The 17,401-nt window shown below is 45.5% G+C and overlaps 1 protein-coding gene across 1 annotated transcript in view; it reads right to left on the bottom strand.

Moving 5' to 3' along the window:
- Positions 1 to 5,105: 5,105 nt before the first annotated feature.
- Positions 5,106 to 17,401, bottom strand: part of LOC311244913 (Golgi apparatus membrane protein TVP23 homolog A-like) — a gene marked incomplete at both ends in the record, with an annotated part of 20,677 nt that continues 8,381 nt past the window's right edge. Inside the window, 2 exons of the mRNA XM_084334608.1 lie at positions 5,106 to 5,132; positions 16,936 to 17,064. Coding sequence (XP_084190734.1) covers positions 5,106 to 5,132; positions 16,936 to 17,064 — 156 coding nt within the window. The remainder of the gene's footprint in view (positions 5,133 to 16,935; positions 17,065 to 17,401) is intronic.

Here is a 17,401-nt window from a genome sequence, read left to right as displayed (position 1 = left end):
TTTTTTAAAGACTCCCATACATGCATGGCACCCAACCCAACCTATACACACACACACACACACTTTTAATGAGAGTTGCCAATAGCCTCTATATTTCTAAACCCGGTCTATAGATTGTCCCTGGCGCTGCTATTTCAGAACGCAATCCGTTACTCTGATGATAAAGAGGCCGAATAGCCAACGTCACATTATATAATGCACTTGAAAGTATAGCAGGCGTTTGTTGCATTTAACGCCTTTCAAGATAGCAATTCTCTCATCCTAAAACGAACAGCTAAATGTTTCTGGACTGAAGATGATTGAATATCAGGTCAATGTATAAGGCTATACGAAATAAATAAAAACGTTTATCATATAGCCTGTCATTGAACATGCTGCCCCCATCACACACCTATCCTCGACACCAGACACATGGGCATGAAAACAGACCCCTTATCGACGGTGTATAAGTGCGATGCTTTGACCCAAAACGCCATCTCTATTCAGCGGTGCCGCCGGTATCGGTATCTTACCTGGTTTTGCATAACGAACATAAAAATCTGGACGCAATTGTCCTCAGAGACGTATCCTCCTCCTCCTGGCGAATATTATTATAGTAGTAGGTGCGAGCTGGCATCGGTCTGAAAGCGCGCGTGTCTGCGCGTATAAAGTCCGCGTTCTCCGCGCCCTGCGCGCTCCTCTGATCTCTCCCTGCCTGCGCGCATCCTCCGGTGACGAGTATATCGCCTGCAGTGACGTCATCCCAGTAGCAGGTTGCCGTACGACCAATCATCACGGTGGATCCGACGAGAGTGCGTGTGCGCATGTGTTGATATGGCAGCATGGGGGGGGGGGTCAAAGGTTGGGGGGGGGGGGGGATCTCATCAACACTTGGCCCAATTCACTGTTAACGACATTTTATTTGAGAATGTATATCTTTGTATTCTTATTGTTGACTATGTACCCAAATGTTTATTATTTGTGAGGCGAGCGATCTGTGGTGCTGGATTTCCCTCGGGATTAATAAAGTACTTCTATTCTATTCTATTCTATTCTATTCTATTCTATTCTATTCTATTCTATTAAATTCAATGCATGTGGTTCCCTCCAAAACTATAGACTATTGAACCAGAGAGGTGCACAATATAGCAAACCTTTAGCCTTGTATATAGTTGTTCTCTTGACTTGGTCATCATGATGAAATCGGGAGACAACAAATGATGTGCACTTCATGTGTAATGTAATATAATATATATACTCTTATTAACCCCCTTGGGGGGACTTCGTCCTCTGCATTGGACCCATCCTAACTATTTTAGGAGCGGCGTTTCAGCCACACAGCGCCGCGGGACCAACTCCACTTGTACTCCGTCACGGCGGTCAAGGGCGACGGCAGCAAAACACCTACAGCTTATTAAAAACCATTCTAGGTTATTATAACTCAAACAGTATCGGTGTGTGTTTTACCCAACTGATTTTCTTATGTTTTTTTTGGGTTACCCAGCCGTGCGTTACTGCATGGTGCGTAAAAGGAGGTATACTGTTTAAAATGCAAGTATTTGATCACTGGAAATAGTGTAATCGTATAGGTTGTAATATAACGGTAGATTTGATTATATTATATTTAAAATGTATTGACATTAGACAGCACAAGTATAGTATACAACGAAAATAAGTTTGGCATCCTTGCAACCATGCAGAGTGCAGATCTAAAAGTGAAGTAATATACAATATGCAGGTGATTAAACTGGATACAAAATATACAACTTACTATACTGAGTTAGTCAGATATGTACAGAGTTGTGTATTATATAAATAGAGGCACATGGTCATCAGCACGCAGTGTGTATAAGAGATATGTATACGTAAGGGATTATGTGCAGGTAAATACAGACAGAGGATATATGCATATATTATACATATAGGGTTATGTGCAGGTGTACAGCAAGTTAGTATGTGAGGGTTCATAATTATATGCAGGTATATTCAGATAACCTATATATAATATGCGGTAATATTATGAAGATATGAATATAAATATGTGGTATATACAGAACATGTTGTACATGCTATCATATGGTAGACACTACAGTGCAGTATATAGGCCACCCTTTAAGCTATATCGCCATATTCAAGAAACCATTTCTTATTAAGAGTATAGCATTATGTGGAGACAATGGCCGTCTATACACTCCTCTATACTTGAAATCCACCCGTGAGTTGCATCATTCCAGAGGGTCAACTTCATGTAACGACTAAACTGCGACTGTCAAGGACACCGTTGCTTCGTGATTTGACTCTTTTTATAGTCGGATAGCTGGTTGGCGGCACAGCAGCTGTCTCGTGGTGGATCTTTTGACTGAGACGTATAGCAGTTTTAATTAGTTATTATTATAGTTGAGAATGCAAACGAAACCCACGAGATAAACGCACGCACGCACACAAGACATTCTCCCGGGGTCTGATAAATGTAATAATCCCAAATATTTTACTCCCTCGGGACAAAATCCTCACGCATTTCAGTCAAACTATCTGATTGATTGAATTGATTGAAAACTTTATTAACAGATTGCAGAATGGGTACAATACAGTACAGCTCAATACACACAATTGTTAAGGGGATGCAGACCAGAGAAAGACTTTCGTCTTGTTTACATCAGGGTCCCCCATTTTCAATTCATCAGGACATATATGACATACATGACATACAGATAGACAGTACTGCTACATCTATACATTTATGACATACCAGATTTGCAAATACAGTACTGTTTGTGATACAGAAGGAGTCAGGAAAAGGGAGTATATACATTTGACGTAGAAACTGTACATTGGAGGAGGTTGGGTGGGGGGGGGGTTGGGTACACTGGGATATTGACAACCATACTGGGTTCATCTCATGATGTTGAACCAATTTGGACGCGGTGTAGAAGTGCACGTTTTGTGATGATGTGTGATTGATTGATTGATTGATTGAAAAGTTTATTAACATATATTGCAGAATGGGTACAGTACAGTACAGCTCAATACATACAATTGTTAAGGGGATGCAGACCAGAGAAAGACTTTCGTCTTGTTTACATCAGGGTCCCCCATTTTCAATTCATCATAACATATATGACATACATGACATACAGATAGACAGTGTCTGTATCTATAGACACATTTTACATCGAATATGTCACATTTTCTTTATTAGGCGATCTGTGGGCTCTGTAGTATATCTGGGTAACAGTATTTGCATATCGTATATGTCACAAATGTAACAGCATGTCATGTATGTCCCTATGCATAAATGTCATGTATGTCGTGTATGTCACAAATGTCACTATGAATTGAAAATGGGGGACCCTGATGTAAACAAGACGAAAGTCTTTCTCTGGTCTGCATCCCCTTAACAATTGTGTGTATTGAGCCGTACTGTATTGTACACATTCTGCAATCTGTTAAATAAAGTTTTCATTCATTCAGAAGTATATCCCTTACTCTTATGCTGCTGGCCAGTACGACTTACTACCATAGTGTCTTTATACCTGTATCACTGTACATATTAATACTACAACTCTGTACATCTGATTAGCACTATATTACTCAGTAGTACTAATTTATATATTTTATACCCAGTTTAATCACCTGTACATTGTATATCACTGTTGCACTTTACTGTTACATTTGCACCCTGCGGTTGGATGCCAAACTTTAATTTCGTTGTACTGTACTTTTGCTACATGTATCATGACAATACATTTGAATCTAATCTAATCTTATCTTTACATTTCACCTTGAGGGAAAAAAAATGTGTCCAGATTTTCTTTTGTCCCTATTCGGTCTCCAACTGTGCTTCAACATGTTGTTTGTGACGTTTAATCCTATACATTATCAACCTGTAGCACTAATGACCATTTCAAACTTGACAACATAAACATAAAAAATGTGCACAAGTGTATATCTCCTGTTGTTGCAGTGTTTTGCTATAATATTAGTGGCAGTAAATAGACTTGGACCCAAGCTGTTCCTTAGCAAAATTCAATTCCACTGAAAAGTTCTTTATACATCGTGAAGGAAATATTCAGGAAATATTCAGGAAATGTTCAGGAAATATTCAGGAAATGTTCAGGAAATATTCAGGAAATGTTCAGGAAATATTCAGGTTATATTCAGGAAATATTCAGGAAAAATAAACAAGTTCCTCATCGACATCACACCATACTTCAGTCCTTTATGTGACAATAATTTAATAATTAATAATAAAAAAAAAGTTCTTTATACATTGTGAAGGAAATATTCAGGAAATATTCAGAAAATATTCAGAAAATATTCAGAAAATATTCAGGAAATATTCAGAAAAATAAAAAAAAAAGTTCCTGGGTAACAGAATAAGACGCTCCCTGGGTAACAGAAGAAATGCATCCTGGGTAACAGAAGTCAGTAGCAGCAATTTTAAGTCTCACAATTTAATAGCATCTGCGGGAATTGCTTGTGGATAATCTAGGCTCCTAATCACATGAGATTGACCCGTGAGCCGTCCACTCCACACCCCACCCCCCCTCTCCATCCCCCTCCTCACCCCCTACTTTACTTACTCCCCTCTCTGCCCCCCCCCCCCCCCCGCCCCCCCTCTCCCTTGTCATGTGTATTCGTTGTTGTCCTTCATTGTCCTTAGTTGTCATTTGTTTGTCAATGTCTATAGTCTGAGTAAATAGTAAATAGTTAAAACGTATAATAAATAATAAAGTTGTCCCCCGAAGAGGGGGGGGGGGGGGGGGGGGGGTGCCCTCAAAAAAGGTCCGGGAGAAAAAATAAATAAAAATAAATAAATTAAATAAACAAGTCAGTATAGCAGCCAACCAAGTTTGTCCGAGGTAAGCGACAGTTGTGATTGGAGGATCAAGAAAAGGGGCAGGGTTTTGAGACAGGTCCATTGAAGTATAGAAGCAGAACACCCCTCTGTCTCCGGCACATACATGCATATACAAGTACAGAGCATAAGATGTTGGCATGCACACACACACACACACACACACACACACACACACACACACACAAATAAACAGAAACGCACGCACACACACACACACACACACACAGGAGTGTGGTTGTATCGGTGCAGCAGGTGATCATCGTCCTCACAGGATTCCAAAGATGATGTCCGGCTGGAAGAGAGAGAACACAGTGGCCATGAGTCAGTGGTCCATGAACACACACACACACACACGCACACACGCACACACACACACACACACACACACACACACACACACACACACACACACACACACACGCACGCACGCACGCACGCACACGCACACGCACACGCACACGCACCCCTTCCCTTTATGCTTGTACATCGTGTCAAAAGTTATAATGAGTTTCACCGGCTAGTTATGCATGTAACTATGGGCACCTTGGATATACTGTAGCGGCACAAAGCCTACACAACTCATTATAACCATTGATACGACGCACAAAGCCTTTCCTCTGTAGAATTACACGAAGACGCATCTTATTATACGGTGAGCCTGTCTTGTAAACGGACCTGTGTCTTGTGTTTCTCTGGAGGCTAAAACAACACAAGCCCATTGGATAGAACTGGAGTCGGCTGGGCTGATGCAGAGAATCATTTGGCATAATATGTATAATTGGGTGTGATCAGCGTAAAAATGAAAGTTTATGCCAAATTTGCGTATGATATTGCCGAGGGGTATAGCATGTAAATCGAAAATAGCAAAGGGCCCAGAACGGAGCCTTGTGGGACCCCGCATTGCACTGGGAGGGTCTCGGATGTTAAATCATTATAGACCACGCGGTGTGTTCTATCAGTTAAATAAGATTTAAACCAAGCGAGTGCGTGACCCCGAATGCCAACATGATTCTCGAGCCGACTCAGAAGAATGGAATGATCGACAGTGTCAAAGGCTGCACTGAGATCAAGCAATAAGAGCACAGAAGTGAGGTTTGAGTCGAGAGAGAGCAGTAAGTCATTTGTGACTTTGGTATAACCGCCGTTTCGGTGGAGTGTAAGGCTCTAAAGCCAGATTGAAAAGACTACTCGACACTAGAACCATCGGTGAAAATAGAGCCGGGGTTCGTCTACTTTGTACACTAACTGCTTTTATTACCTTTTTATTGACCTACTCTATGTCCTATTTTAGAATGTTTCATGTCAGCCCTTTAAGGGACGGGTGTTGGTCGGCTCCCTTTTTACCTCGGTGCATACCTCACCATCACATCAAACCCATTTTACAGTTTACAATCCCAGGACTATTTATATATGCCTCAGTACCCAGAACCCGCACAGAGTTCGGGAAAAGGGCCTTCATGTTCTCTGCTCCCTCTGCCTGGAATGGACTTAAAAAAAACTTTGAAACTGCAGACCCTCACTACCATATCTGATTTTAAAGTTCAAATTAAGGGCATTTTAAAGAATGAGATGGGAGAATGTCGATGCTTCACTGCATAATGTGGTGTTATATTTTATATTTATTAACTTGACCTTCTCTCCCCAGCAACCTCCTGCAAAGCCTCACCTTCCCTCCTCCTTCTACCTTTTTACTCTGCCCTCCAATCTCCCCCCAATCCCATTCAATCTTGCTTGCTGCAGCTCAAATGTATCCCCTTGTTGCCCCACTTTGCCGTTTATGTCTCCGTCTGTGTTTTGTGTGTTTGTATGTTTGTTTTTGTGTTGCTGCCATTTTGGCCAGGTCTTGCTCGAAAAAGAGATCATTGATCTCAAGTGACTACCTGGTCAAATAAAGGTTATAAATAAAATAAAATAACAACACTATGATACAGGCATTATCTATGTATTTGTGTCTGTCCCTTTCAAATTTTTGTATTTAAAAGTGTTTAAATAGAGTCTGTGTAACTGAGGGGTTACAAAACCCTGACTGTATTAAAGATTGTGATAGATTAAACCACTGCTAATTATTATTATTACTTGCCAGAAAGTACAGTTATAATATGGCAGACACTCAGAATAAGACGGCACGGTGACAAAGAAATATCATTTATAGTATTTATTATTATGCAGTAATTGTACAGAATGGGAATTAAGGGTCGCGCTTGTATGGCGAAGAATATGAATAAAGTCAGTCAGTAGCAAAGTCAGTTGGAATGAATAATTCCTAAGCTGGGATACTAGACTAAACACCGCCTGGCGTAGGATGGCACTATAGGGGCAAAACGATGGTACCGCTGGAGACAGGGGGTATCCTCCCAGAGATGTAAGCTCTGGAGGAAAGAAGAATGTTCACTTGAAGAAAGGGGGTTCTCGTACGGAATCCAGTCCTTATAATCCAAATACTCAGCAGCAAAGCAATAGCTGTAATCCAATTGCTCGATAGCAATGATGATAGCCAGCTAGCTTCGGTCCTCGAAGCTAGCCCGAGGTAAGATCTTCAAGGTGGTTAAATCCAAACGACAGTGGGTATTAACGAGGCTCTTCTCCACGGTAGTACGTTCCACAATCACTATAATCCAACCAATACTGGTTCTACAATATCGCCGCAGCAGGTTCCAATATGCACATGTCCAGTAGTTCTGCGACTAGGCCCTCCTCGTGTGCTGGCACTAATTACTAAGTCCACACACACTTGCTAAGGTTTTACACTGGTTACTAAACGAGCGAACTGCTTGGTAATGCTACACACCGAACAAACTGCTGTAACACGATTCACACTAAATGACGACTCTTTACTTCACATTAAGCTAAGTCGAACTTGACGTTACTGCATTAGCTCTGACACTTTTACTTATTCACGTTAGGTTCACAACACTCTGTTTAGACGAACTGCTTGCACTAACACTGTTTCACCGAACTGCTACTGTTCGCGCCTTCCACGATATATATACTTAAGTGGCTTTCTAGTGCCAAGCCTCAGCTCTCGTCTGGAATCAATGCGCCGGCACCAGGCATGTCCCAACATGCCCAGACTCGCCTTTGAACCTGACTTCAGGGGCGCGGTGCCTGGCGCCGATAACGCCAAGGGCATTATCCAATGAGGAAAGTGAATATTACTATGATTCAAACGGAGGCTTAAAGGGATATAGCTTATATATATAAATAATATACAAGTTATATAAAACAATAAAACGTAGATTCTCAGCTTTAATCTGGCCCTTCACAACAGCCGCCTCCTAATTAGTCCGCACCTAATTAGTAAAGGGAGACAGATTAATGGACTGCTCCATATTTGTTGTGGGAGGAGTAGGGCAATCTACAAAGTCAGTGGGTCATGGTCGTCATCAGGGGAGTCAGGGAGCTCCGGCAACTCTATCAGCTTCGCCACAGGTCGGGTGTAAGTCCGCCCTTGGACTATGACTTCTGCCGCTCTGACCTTCCCATCGGCACCAGTGATCACTCTGCTCACGCGGCCGGCCGGCCACGTAGCTCGGGGTAGTGACTGGTCTATTATCATGACGACTGTGTCCACCTTCAGGTTGTCCCTGTCCTTTACCCACTTCTGACGGGCGGGAAGGGATGGTAGGTAGCGTAGGAGGAAGCGGGCCCAAGACTGGTCGATCTGTGCTTGGTTGTGTTTCCACATCCTCCGTCCGTTCCTGTCGTCCTGTCTGTACACCGTCTGAGGAGGGGCCGGGTCCGGCCGCCCCATCAAGAGGTAGTTTGGGGCGCTGGGTTCGAGGTCAGCTACGTCGCTTGGAGCGTAGCTGAGGGGGGTGGAGTTCGGAACTCCCTCTTCTTGAGCCCACGGTTCTCTCACAGGCATCGCGTCTAATGTCCATAGCCTCTCAACGGGCTGTACGAGAGAGTGGCCTGTGTCGCTCACCTTTGTGTAAAGGCAGCGTGTGGACGTTGGTTGGCTGGCAGGTCCGTAGAGGGGGCCCTGGAGCGTCCACCCCAGTCGGGTCTTAACCGCGACTGGGCATCCTTTGGGTCCGATGTGGGCCGCCTCGATTGGGACAATGAGGTCCGCGTGGTCGGAGCCTATGAGCAGGGTCGGTGTGGCGCCGTCGATGAGCGGTATAGGCAGTCTGCATAGGTGCGCGTACTTCTCCATCAGCTGTGGGATGGGGTAGTCGTAGCTTGACAGACCTATGTCATGGCTTGTAAATGCATTAGTGATGCTGTACCGCTTCTCGGGCTGCTCGACCGCTGCTATTGTGAATGAGACGTTTTCGCCCTTTATGGTCTTTAGGTCTCGCCGAATAGTACGGATTGTCATTGTTTCTTCGGTACCCCGCAGGCCCAACTGGGCTGCGGCGGAAGCGAGGAGGAGAGTCTTTTCTGACCCGTCGTCGAGGACGGCGTAAGTGTCCAGGACCTTGTCCTCGTAGCTCAGGACCACTCTGACCACCTTGATGAGTACTCGGGGGCTCCCATTATACGTGGGGTCGATGTGGAGCACTCCTGTTGGTGAGTTGCCTTGTAGGGCTAGTCTTCTCTTGTGGGCCTCGCGCAGTGTATCGCAGTAAGCGGAGTCATGCGTGTTAGCCTTAAGCCGCTGATCCATTTCAGCGGGGGTCAGTGTCTTGTGGTCGTCGCACTGTGACAGCCAGTGTCCGCCGTGGCAGTAAAAACAGGTGATCTCCCATTCCTCTTTGGCGGGGGGGTTGAGGCTGGCCTGTGGTGACACCGACTCGGCCTGGTACATCACCGTGATGGGCCTACTTTGGTTTCCTGGTGGGCGTTTGTTGCTCTCATGCAGGACTTCTAGGTGGGCGCCGTCACACTTGCCGCACCTTTTCTTGAGGCGGCACTCGGCTGCTACGTGGCCGCGCGCGCAGCGGAAGCAGCGGCGTTTCTCCTTAAGCCACTGACCTATTTCGGCTGTAGTTAGGTCTTTGAAGGCGTCGCACTGTGACAGCTGGTGTTCACTGTCACAGTACTGACAGACAGCCTTCCACTTCTCCTTGGCGTGGGGGTTGTGGCTCGTCTGCCGTGACACAGCCTCGGCCTGGTGCATCACGGTCACGGACCGGCGGTTGTCGTTGAACCTTCTCGGTCCATCTTTAGGGTTAGAGCCACCCCACGCGAATGTGTCTATTCGTAGACTGCTGACCTCCCTGGCTAGGAAGTCAGCAAGGTCTAGGAGGGATGGTTCTGGGCCGTGGGGGTCACGGTGGTCTCTCTGCCGCAGAAAACGCTCTTGACGGGCTGGGGGGAGCTTCTCCAGTATCCGCTCCACGTTGGAATTGGCATATAGTTCATGTATCCCCTTCTCTCCTTGTGACCCGAGCATCCCTACCAGGGATTGTACTTGTATAGATAGGTCATCTAGGGCTCTATTGTCTTTAGCTGGGGGGAGGCGGTCGATCTCCCGTATTTCTTGAATTACGTAGTCCCATACGCGTCCATAGCGCGCGTCGAGGGCCACCAGAGCATCAGAATAGGGGGTTCTTGAGTTCGAATATGCCAGCGCTATGTTATGCGCTCTGGGCGCTTTAAGGTGCTTGAGGAGGATGGCATATTTATAAGACTCGTCGTGTACCTCGGACATAATAGTCTCTAAACACATGCGTAGTTCAGTATACTGTGCTCTGTCCTCACGCGTAAAGTCTGGGAATGTGGGTGTTCCAAGGTAAGATGCCATGGATGGCTGGGACACCGATGCGCGTAGAGGGAGAGGCCTCCTGGGCGAGTCTCCCCGTACGGGTGGTCGTGGGTTAGTGCTGGGTGGGAACCAGAGGCCGGGCCCCCAGGTATTGCTCCTCGGTGCTGACTGTGTATTAAACTCACCCATGGGTTGGGTCGGGGGTTCGTAACGCAGCGGCTCAGGGCTGAGGTCGGGGCTGTACTGGGCCTCCTGGTCCGAGATGGGTTCGTGCGTGGGGGCTTGATGTCCTCCCTCGTCCTCCGCTAGGTCTTGAAGTCTCTTGGTTAGTTTCTCGGCGACGTAGGCAGGTTCTTCCCGTTGGCCGTGTAGATTGATCGGGGAGGGGAAGGTGCCCTCGACCCGTGTCGTGATGATCTCTGGGAGCTCCGGGTGGAGGAGTGGGGAGTCACCCTCTGGAGCAGTTGCTCCATCATCTGCGCCTGCAGACGGTCTCGCTCCGCTTCGCGCTGCGCATTGGCGGCGTCGCGCTGTGCATTGGCGGCGTCGCGCTGTGCATCGCGTTGCGCGTTGGTGCGGTCTCGCTGAATGTTTTCTTCAGCCTGGAGGCGCCTCTCTTCCAGTCTGATGGTCATCGCTGCGTCAGCCTGGAGGCGACTCTCTTCCAGTCGGATGCGTTCGCGCTCGTTCTGTTGTTGCGCCTGGAGACGTTCTCTTTCCACTGCAGAATGTTCGCGCTCACTCTGTTGTTGCGCTTGGAGACGTTCTCTTTCCACTGCAGAGTGTTCGCGCTCACTCTGTTGTTGCGCTTGGAGACGTTCTCTTTCCACTGCAGAGTGTTCGCGCTCACTCTGTTGTTGCGCTTGGAGACGTTCTCTTTCGGTTGAAGCTGTCAGCGTGGCGATCAGGGCTTGCGCTAGTCTCTGGTCAGCCTCGCTGGGGGATGACGCTGATGAGGGTGATCTGGCGTTGACAGGACTTGGTGGTGACCTGTTCTCTTTACGCGCGCCGAGGTCCATCTCGAGAGCGCTGCTTCTTATTTTCTCCCGCGCCCCGAGGTCCATCTCTGAGACGCGGTACTCTTTATCCTTTGGCGCTCCGAGGTCCATCCCGGTGGCGCTGTCTTTATCCCCCGGCGCTCCGAGGTCCATCTCGGTGGCGCTGTGGTCGTTGGGCATAGTCAAGTCATGTCCCGCTTGTCCCCCCCGTGAGCTAAGTCGGTTTCGCTTAAACCCGCTTGGGTCTCTACTTGTGGGGCCGACAAGTCGATCAGATTGGGCATGCTTAAGCTATTAGTTTTATCCGTGCTTAACGTCTTTTTAGATAAGCTAGGAGGTAGAAAGACAGTGTAGTCCTCCAAGTGTGGAGGGGGCTGACGTTGGCGCTTAGGGCGCTCTAGTTTGGGAGAGCCGTTTGGAGAGTGTCCGCCGCTGGCCATATCACTATTAATATGATTAAGATTACTGATACCCTCCGGCTCGAAGGACCAATTGTAACTGAGGGGTTACAAAACCCTGACTGTATTAAAGATTGTGATAGATTAAACCACTGCTAATTATTATTATTATTACTTGCCAGAAAGTACAGTTATAATATGGCAGACACTCAGAATAAGACGGCACGGTGACAAAGAAATATCATTTATAGTATTTATTATTATGCAGTAATTGTACAGAATGGGAATTAAGGGTCGCGCTTGTATGGCGAAGAATATGAATAAAGTCAGTCAGTAGCAAAGTCAGTTGGAATGAATAATTCCTAAGCTGGGATACTAGACTAAACGCCGCCTGGCGTAGGATGGCACTATAGTGGGCAAACGATGGTACCGCTGGAGACAGGGGGTGTCCTCCCAGAGATGTAAGCTCTGGAGGAAAGAAGAATGTTCGGATACTCAGTCTGTTCACTTGAAGAAAGGGGGTTCTCGTACGGAATCCAGTCCTTATAATCCAAATACTCAGCAGCAAAGCAATAGCTGTAATCTAATTGCTCGATAGCAATGATGATAGCCAGCTAGCTTCGGTCCTCGAAGCTAGCCCGAGGTAAGATCTTCAAGGTGGTTAAATCCAAACGACAGTGGGTATTAACGAGGCTCTTCTCCACGGTAGTACGTTCCACAATCACTATAATCCAACCAATACTGGTTCTACAATATCGCCGCAGCAGGTTCCAATATGCACATGTCCAGTAGTTCTGCGACTAGGCCCTCCTCGTGTGCTGGCACTAATTACTAAGTCCACACACACTTGCTAAGGTTTTACACTGGTTACTAAACGAGCGAACTGCTTGGTAATGCTACACACCGAACAAACTGCTGTAACACGATTCACACTAAATGACGACTCTTTACTTCACATTAAGCTAAGTCAAACTTGACGTTACTGCATTAGCTCTGACACTTTTACTTATTCACGTTAGGTTCACAACACTCTGTTTAGACTGCTTGCACTAACACTGTTTCACCGAACTGCTACTGTTCGCGCCTTCCACGATATATATACTTAAGTGGCTTTCTAGTGCCAAGCCTCAGCTCTCGTCTGGAATCAATGCGCCGGCACCAGGCATGTCCCAACATGCCCAGACTCGCCTTTGAACCTGACTTCAGGGGCGCGGTGCCTGGCGCCGATAACGTCAAGGGCATTATCCAATGAGGAAAGTGAATATTACTATGATTCAAACGGAGGCTTAAAGGGATATAGCTTATATATATAAATAATATACAAGTTATATAAAACGTAGATTCTCAGCTTTAATCTGGCCCTTCACAACAGTCTGGGTTCAGTTCTAGTCAACATCATCATGTTTAAATAGAGTCTGGGTTCAGTTCTAGTCAACATCATCATGTTTAAATAGAGTCTGGGTTCAGTTCTAGTCAACATCATGTTTAAATAGAGTCTGGGTTCAGTTCTAGTCAACATCATGTTTAAATAGAGTCTGGGTTCAGTTCTAGTCAACATCATCATGTTTAAATAGAGTCTGGGTTCAGTTCTAGTCAACATCATCATGTTTAAATAGAGTCTGGGTTCAGTTCTAGTCAACATCATGTTTAAATAGAGTCTGGGTTCAGTTCTAGTCAACATCATGTTTAAATAGAGTCTGGGTTCAGTTCTAGTTAACATCATCATGTTTAAATAGAGTCTGGGTTCAGTTCTAGTCAACATCATGTTTAAATAGAGTCTGGGTTCAGTTCTAGTCAACATCATCATGTTTAAATAGAGTCTGGGTTCAGTTCTAGTCAACATCATCATGTTTAAATAGAGTCTGGGTTCAGTTCTAGTCAACATCATGTTTAAATAGAGTCTGGGTTCAGTTATAGTCAACATCATCATGTTTAAATAGAGTCTGGGTTCAGTTCTAGTCAACATCATCATGTTTAAATAGAGTCTGGGTTCAGTTCTAGTCAACATCATGTTGTTTAAATAGAGTCTGGGTTCAGTTCTAGTCAACATCATGTTTAAATAGAGTCTGGGTTCAGTTCTAGTCAACATCATCATGTTTAAATAGAGTCTGGGTTCAGTTCTAGTCAACATCATCATGTTTAAATAGAGTCTGGGTTCAGTTCTAGTTAACATCATGTTTAAATAGAGTCTGGGTTCAGTTCTAGTCAACATCATGTTTAAATAGAGTCTGGGTTCAGTTCTAGTCAACATCATCATGTTTAAATAGAGTCTGGGTTCAGTTCTAGTCAACATCATCATGTTTAAATAGAGTCTGGGTTCAGTTCTAGTCAACATCATCATGTTTAAATAGAGTCTGGGTTCAGTTCTAGTTAACATCATGTTTAAATAGAGTCTGGGTTCAGTTCTAGTCAACATCATGTTTAAATAGAGTCTGGGTTCAGTTCTAGTCAACATCATCATGTTTAAATAGAGTCTGGGTTCAGTTCTAGTCAACATCATCATGTTTAAATAGAGTCTGGGTTCAGTTCTAGTCAACATCATAATGTTTAAATAGAGTCTGGGTTCAGTTCTAGTCAACATCATGTTTAAATAGAGTCTGGGTTCAGTTCTAGTCAACATCATCATGTTTAAATAGAGTCTGGGTTCAGTTCTAGTCAACATCATCATGTTTAAATAGAGTCTGGGTTCAGTTCTAGTCAACATCATCATGTTTAAATAGAGCCTGGGTTCAGTTCTAGTCAACATCATGTTTAAATAGAGTCTGGGTTCAGTTCTAGTCATCATCATGTTTAAATAGATCAGATCCTCCTCGCGGCCCTCGCAGGAATGGGAGTGGCTGGATCTGCGCTGACATGGCTGACATCATACCTCAATGACCGCTCCTACCAAGTGTCATGGAGAGGGACTCTGTCGGCCACCCGCCCCCTCCGGACGGGTGTCCCCCAGGGCTCGGTCCTAGGACCCCTTCTCTTCTCCCTCTACACTAAATCACTGGGTAACATTATCACGTCTCATGGCTTCTCATATCATTGTTATGCCGATGATACTCAACTCTTCCTCTCCTTCCCTCCCTCAGATATCCACGTCTCTGAGCGGATCTCGGCCTGTCTGTCCGACATCTCCGCCTGGATGACGACCAACCACCTCAAACTGAACCTAAGCAAAACAGAATTGCTCCACCTGCCGGCCAAATCCTCCCCCCTGACCGACCTCTCCATCACAGTCGAGAATGCAGCTGTGACCGCGTCGCCGACCGCCAAGAACCTTGGTGTTGTCCTCGACGACCAGTTGAACTTCTCTGCTCACATCGCAGTGACAACCAGAACCTGCAGATTCCTCCTGAGCAACGTCAGAAGGATACGCCCCTTCCTGACAAAAGAAGCCACCCAACTCCTCGTCCAATCAACAGTCATCTCCCGCCTCGACTACTGCAACGCACTGCTAGCTGGCCTCCCGGCCACTGCCACCAAGCCTCTTCAACTCATTCAAAATGCAGCGGCCCGCCTGATCTCAAACCTACCGAAGTCAGCCCATGTCACCCCACTTCTTAGGGACCTGCACTGGCTCCCCATTGCTGCACGTATCCGCTTCAAGGCCCTCGACCTAGCATACCGTGCGGCAAAGGGAACCGCTCCCGCCTACCTCCGGTCAATGGTCTCTAACTACACACCCTCAAGACCCCTACGCTCTGCGTCTTCTGGCCGCCTCAGATCTACTCCTATCCAAGCTCCCGGAGGGTCATCAAAGAGAAGCCGCCTATTCTCAGTCCTTGCCCCACAATGGTGGAATGAACTACCCATCCCAGTTAGGACAGCCGAATCCCGTCCAATCTTTCGCCGTCGACTAAAGACTCACTTCTTCAACCATTATCTGAAATGATAAAAAAAAAAAAAAAAAAATCTAACCCCGACTAACCTTAATGTCATGCACTTGTCCTAATAAACTAACCTACACTGTAACACGCAACACTTTGATGAACATTGTTACTCAGCTGATAGAGTTATACCCTTCTTGCTGTCTTGTCGCACAGAACTTGTAAGTCGCTTTGGATAAAAGCGTCAGCTAAATGACTAAATGTAAATGTAAATGTAAATGTAAATAGAGTCTGGGTTCAGTTCTAGTCAACACCATCATGTTTAAATAGAGTCTGGGTTCAGTTCTAGTCAACATCATCATGTTTAAATAGAGTCTGGGTTCAGTTCTAGTCAACATCATAATGTTTAAATAGAGTCTGGGTTCAGTTCTAGTCAACATCATGTTTAAATAGAGTCTGGGTTCAGTTCTAGTCAACATCATCATGTTTAAATAGAGTCTGGGTTCAGTTCTAGTCAACATCATGTTTAAATAGAGTCTGGGTTCAGTTCTAGTCAACATCATCATGTTTAAATAGAGTCTGGGTTCAGTTCTAGTCAACATCATCATGTTTAAATAGAGTCTGGGTTCAGTTCTAGTCAACATCATCATGTTTAAATAGAGTCTGGGTTCAGTTCTAGTCAACATCATAATGTTTAAATAGAGTCTGGGTTCAGTTCTAGTCAACATCATCATGTTTAAATAGAGTCTGGGTTCAGTTCTAGTCAACATCATCATGTTTAAATAGAGTCTGGGTTCAGTTCTAGTCAACATCATAATGTTTAAATAGAGTCTGGGTTCAGTTCTAGTCAACATCATGTTTAAATAGAGTCTGGGTTCAGTTCTAGTCAACATCATCATGTTTAAATAGAGTCTGGGTTCAGTTCTAGTCAACATCATCATGTTTAAATAGAGTCTGGGTTCAGTTCTAGTCAACATCATAATGTTTAAATAGAGTCTGGGTTCAGTTCTAGTCAACATCATCATGTTTAAATAGAGTCTGGGTTCAGTTCTAGTCAACATCATAATGTTTAAATAGAGTCTGGGTTCAGTTCTAGTCAACACCATGCGTCTGAATGTGTGCAAAACTGTTCCGAATTTTTGGATGTGTGTGAGATTATGTGCAAAATATATCAGCATTGTTGTTGTTTTTGGCAAAGTGCCCCTTTAATGCCGCTGCCAATGAAATCGCTCACTCGCTGGAGGAAGTGTGGTCCCAGGAAACACGGGGTGTCTGGAGGCCGGCCTTCCTGTCCCCCGGCCTTGCAGCGCAGGTAACCGTAGAGGTTGGCCATCTGAAGAGCAATACTAGCTACTACCAACGCCTAGAAGAAACAGAGAGAGAGAGTGTAGGAGAGAGAGAGAGAGAGGCGGGGGGGAGGGAGAGAGAGGGGGAGAGAGAGAGAGTGAGGAAGAGAGAGGGGGAGAGAGAGTGTAGGAGAGAGAGAGAGGGGGAGAGAGAGAGAGGGGGAGAGAGAGAGTGTAAGAGAGAGAGTGAGGAAAAGAGAGAGGGGGAGAGAGAGTGTAAGAGAGAGGGGGAGAGAGAGAGAGTGAGGAAGAGAGAGGGGGAGAGAGAGTGTAAGAGAGAGAGAGAGGGGGAGAGAGGGGGAGAGAGAGAGAGGGAGAGAGAGAGTGTAAGAGAGAGAGTGAGGAAAAGAGAGA

The sequence above is a fragment of the Notolepis coatsorum genome (genome assembly GCF_963971535.1).
Source record: "Notolepis coatsorum genome assembly, chromosome: 18".
NCBI lineage: Eukaryota > Metazoa > Chordata > Actinopteri > Aulopiformes > Paralepididae > Notolepis > Notolepis coatsorum.
This window is presented reverse-complemented; position numbering and strand designations above follow the sequence as displayed.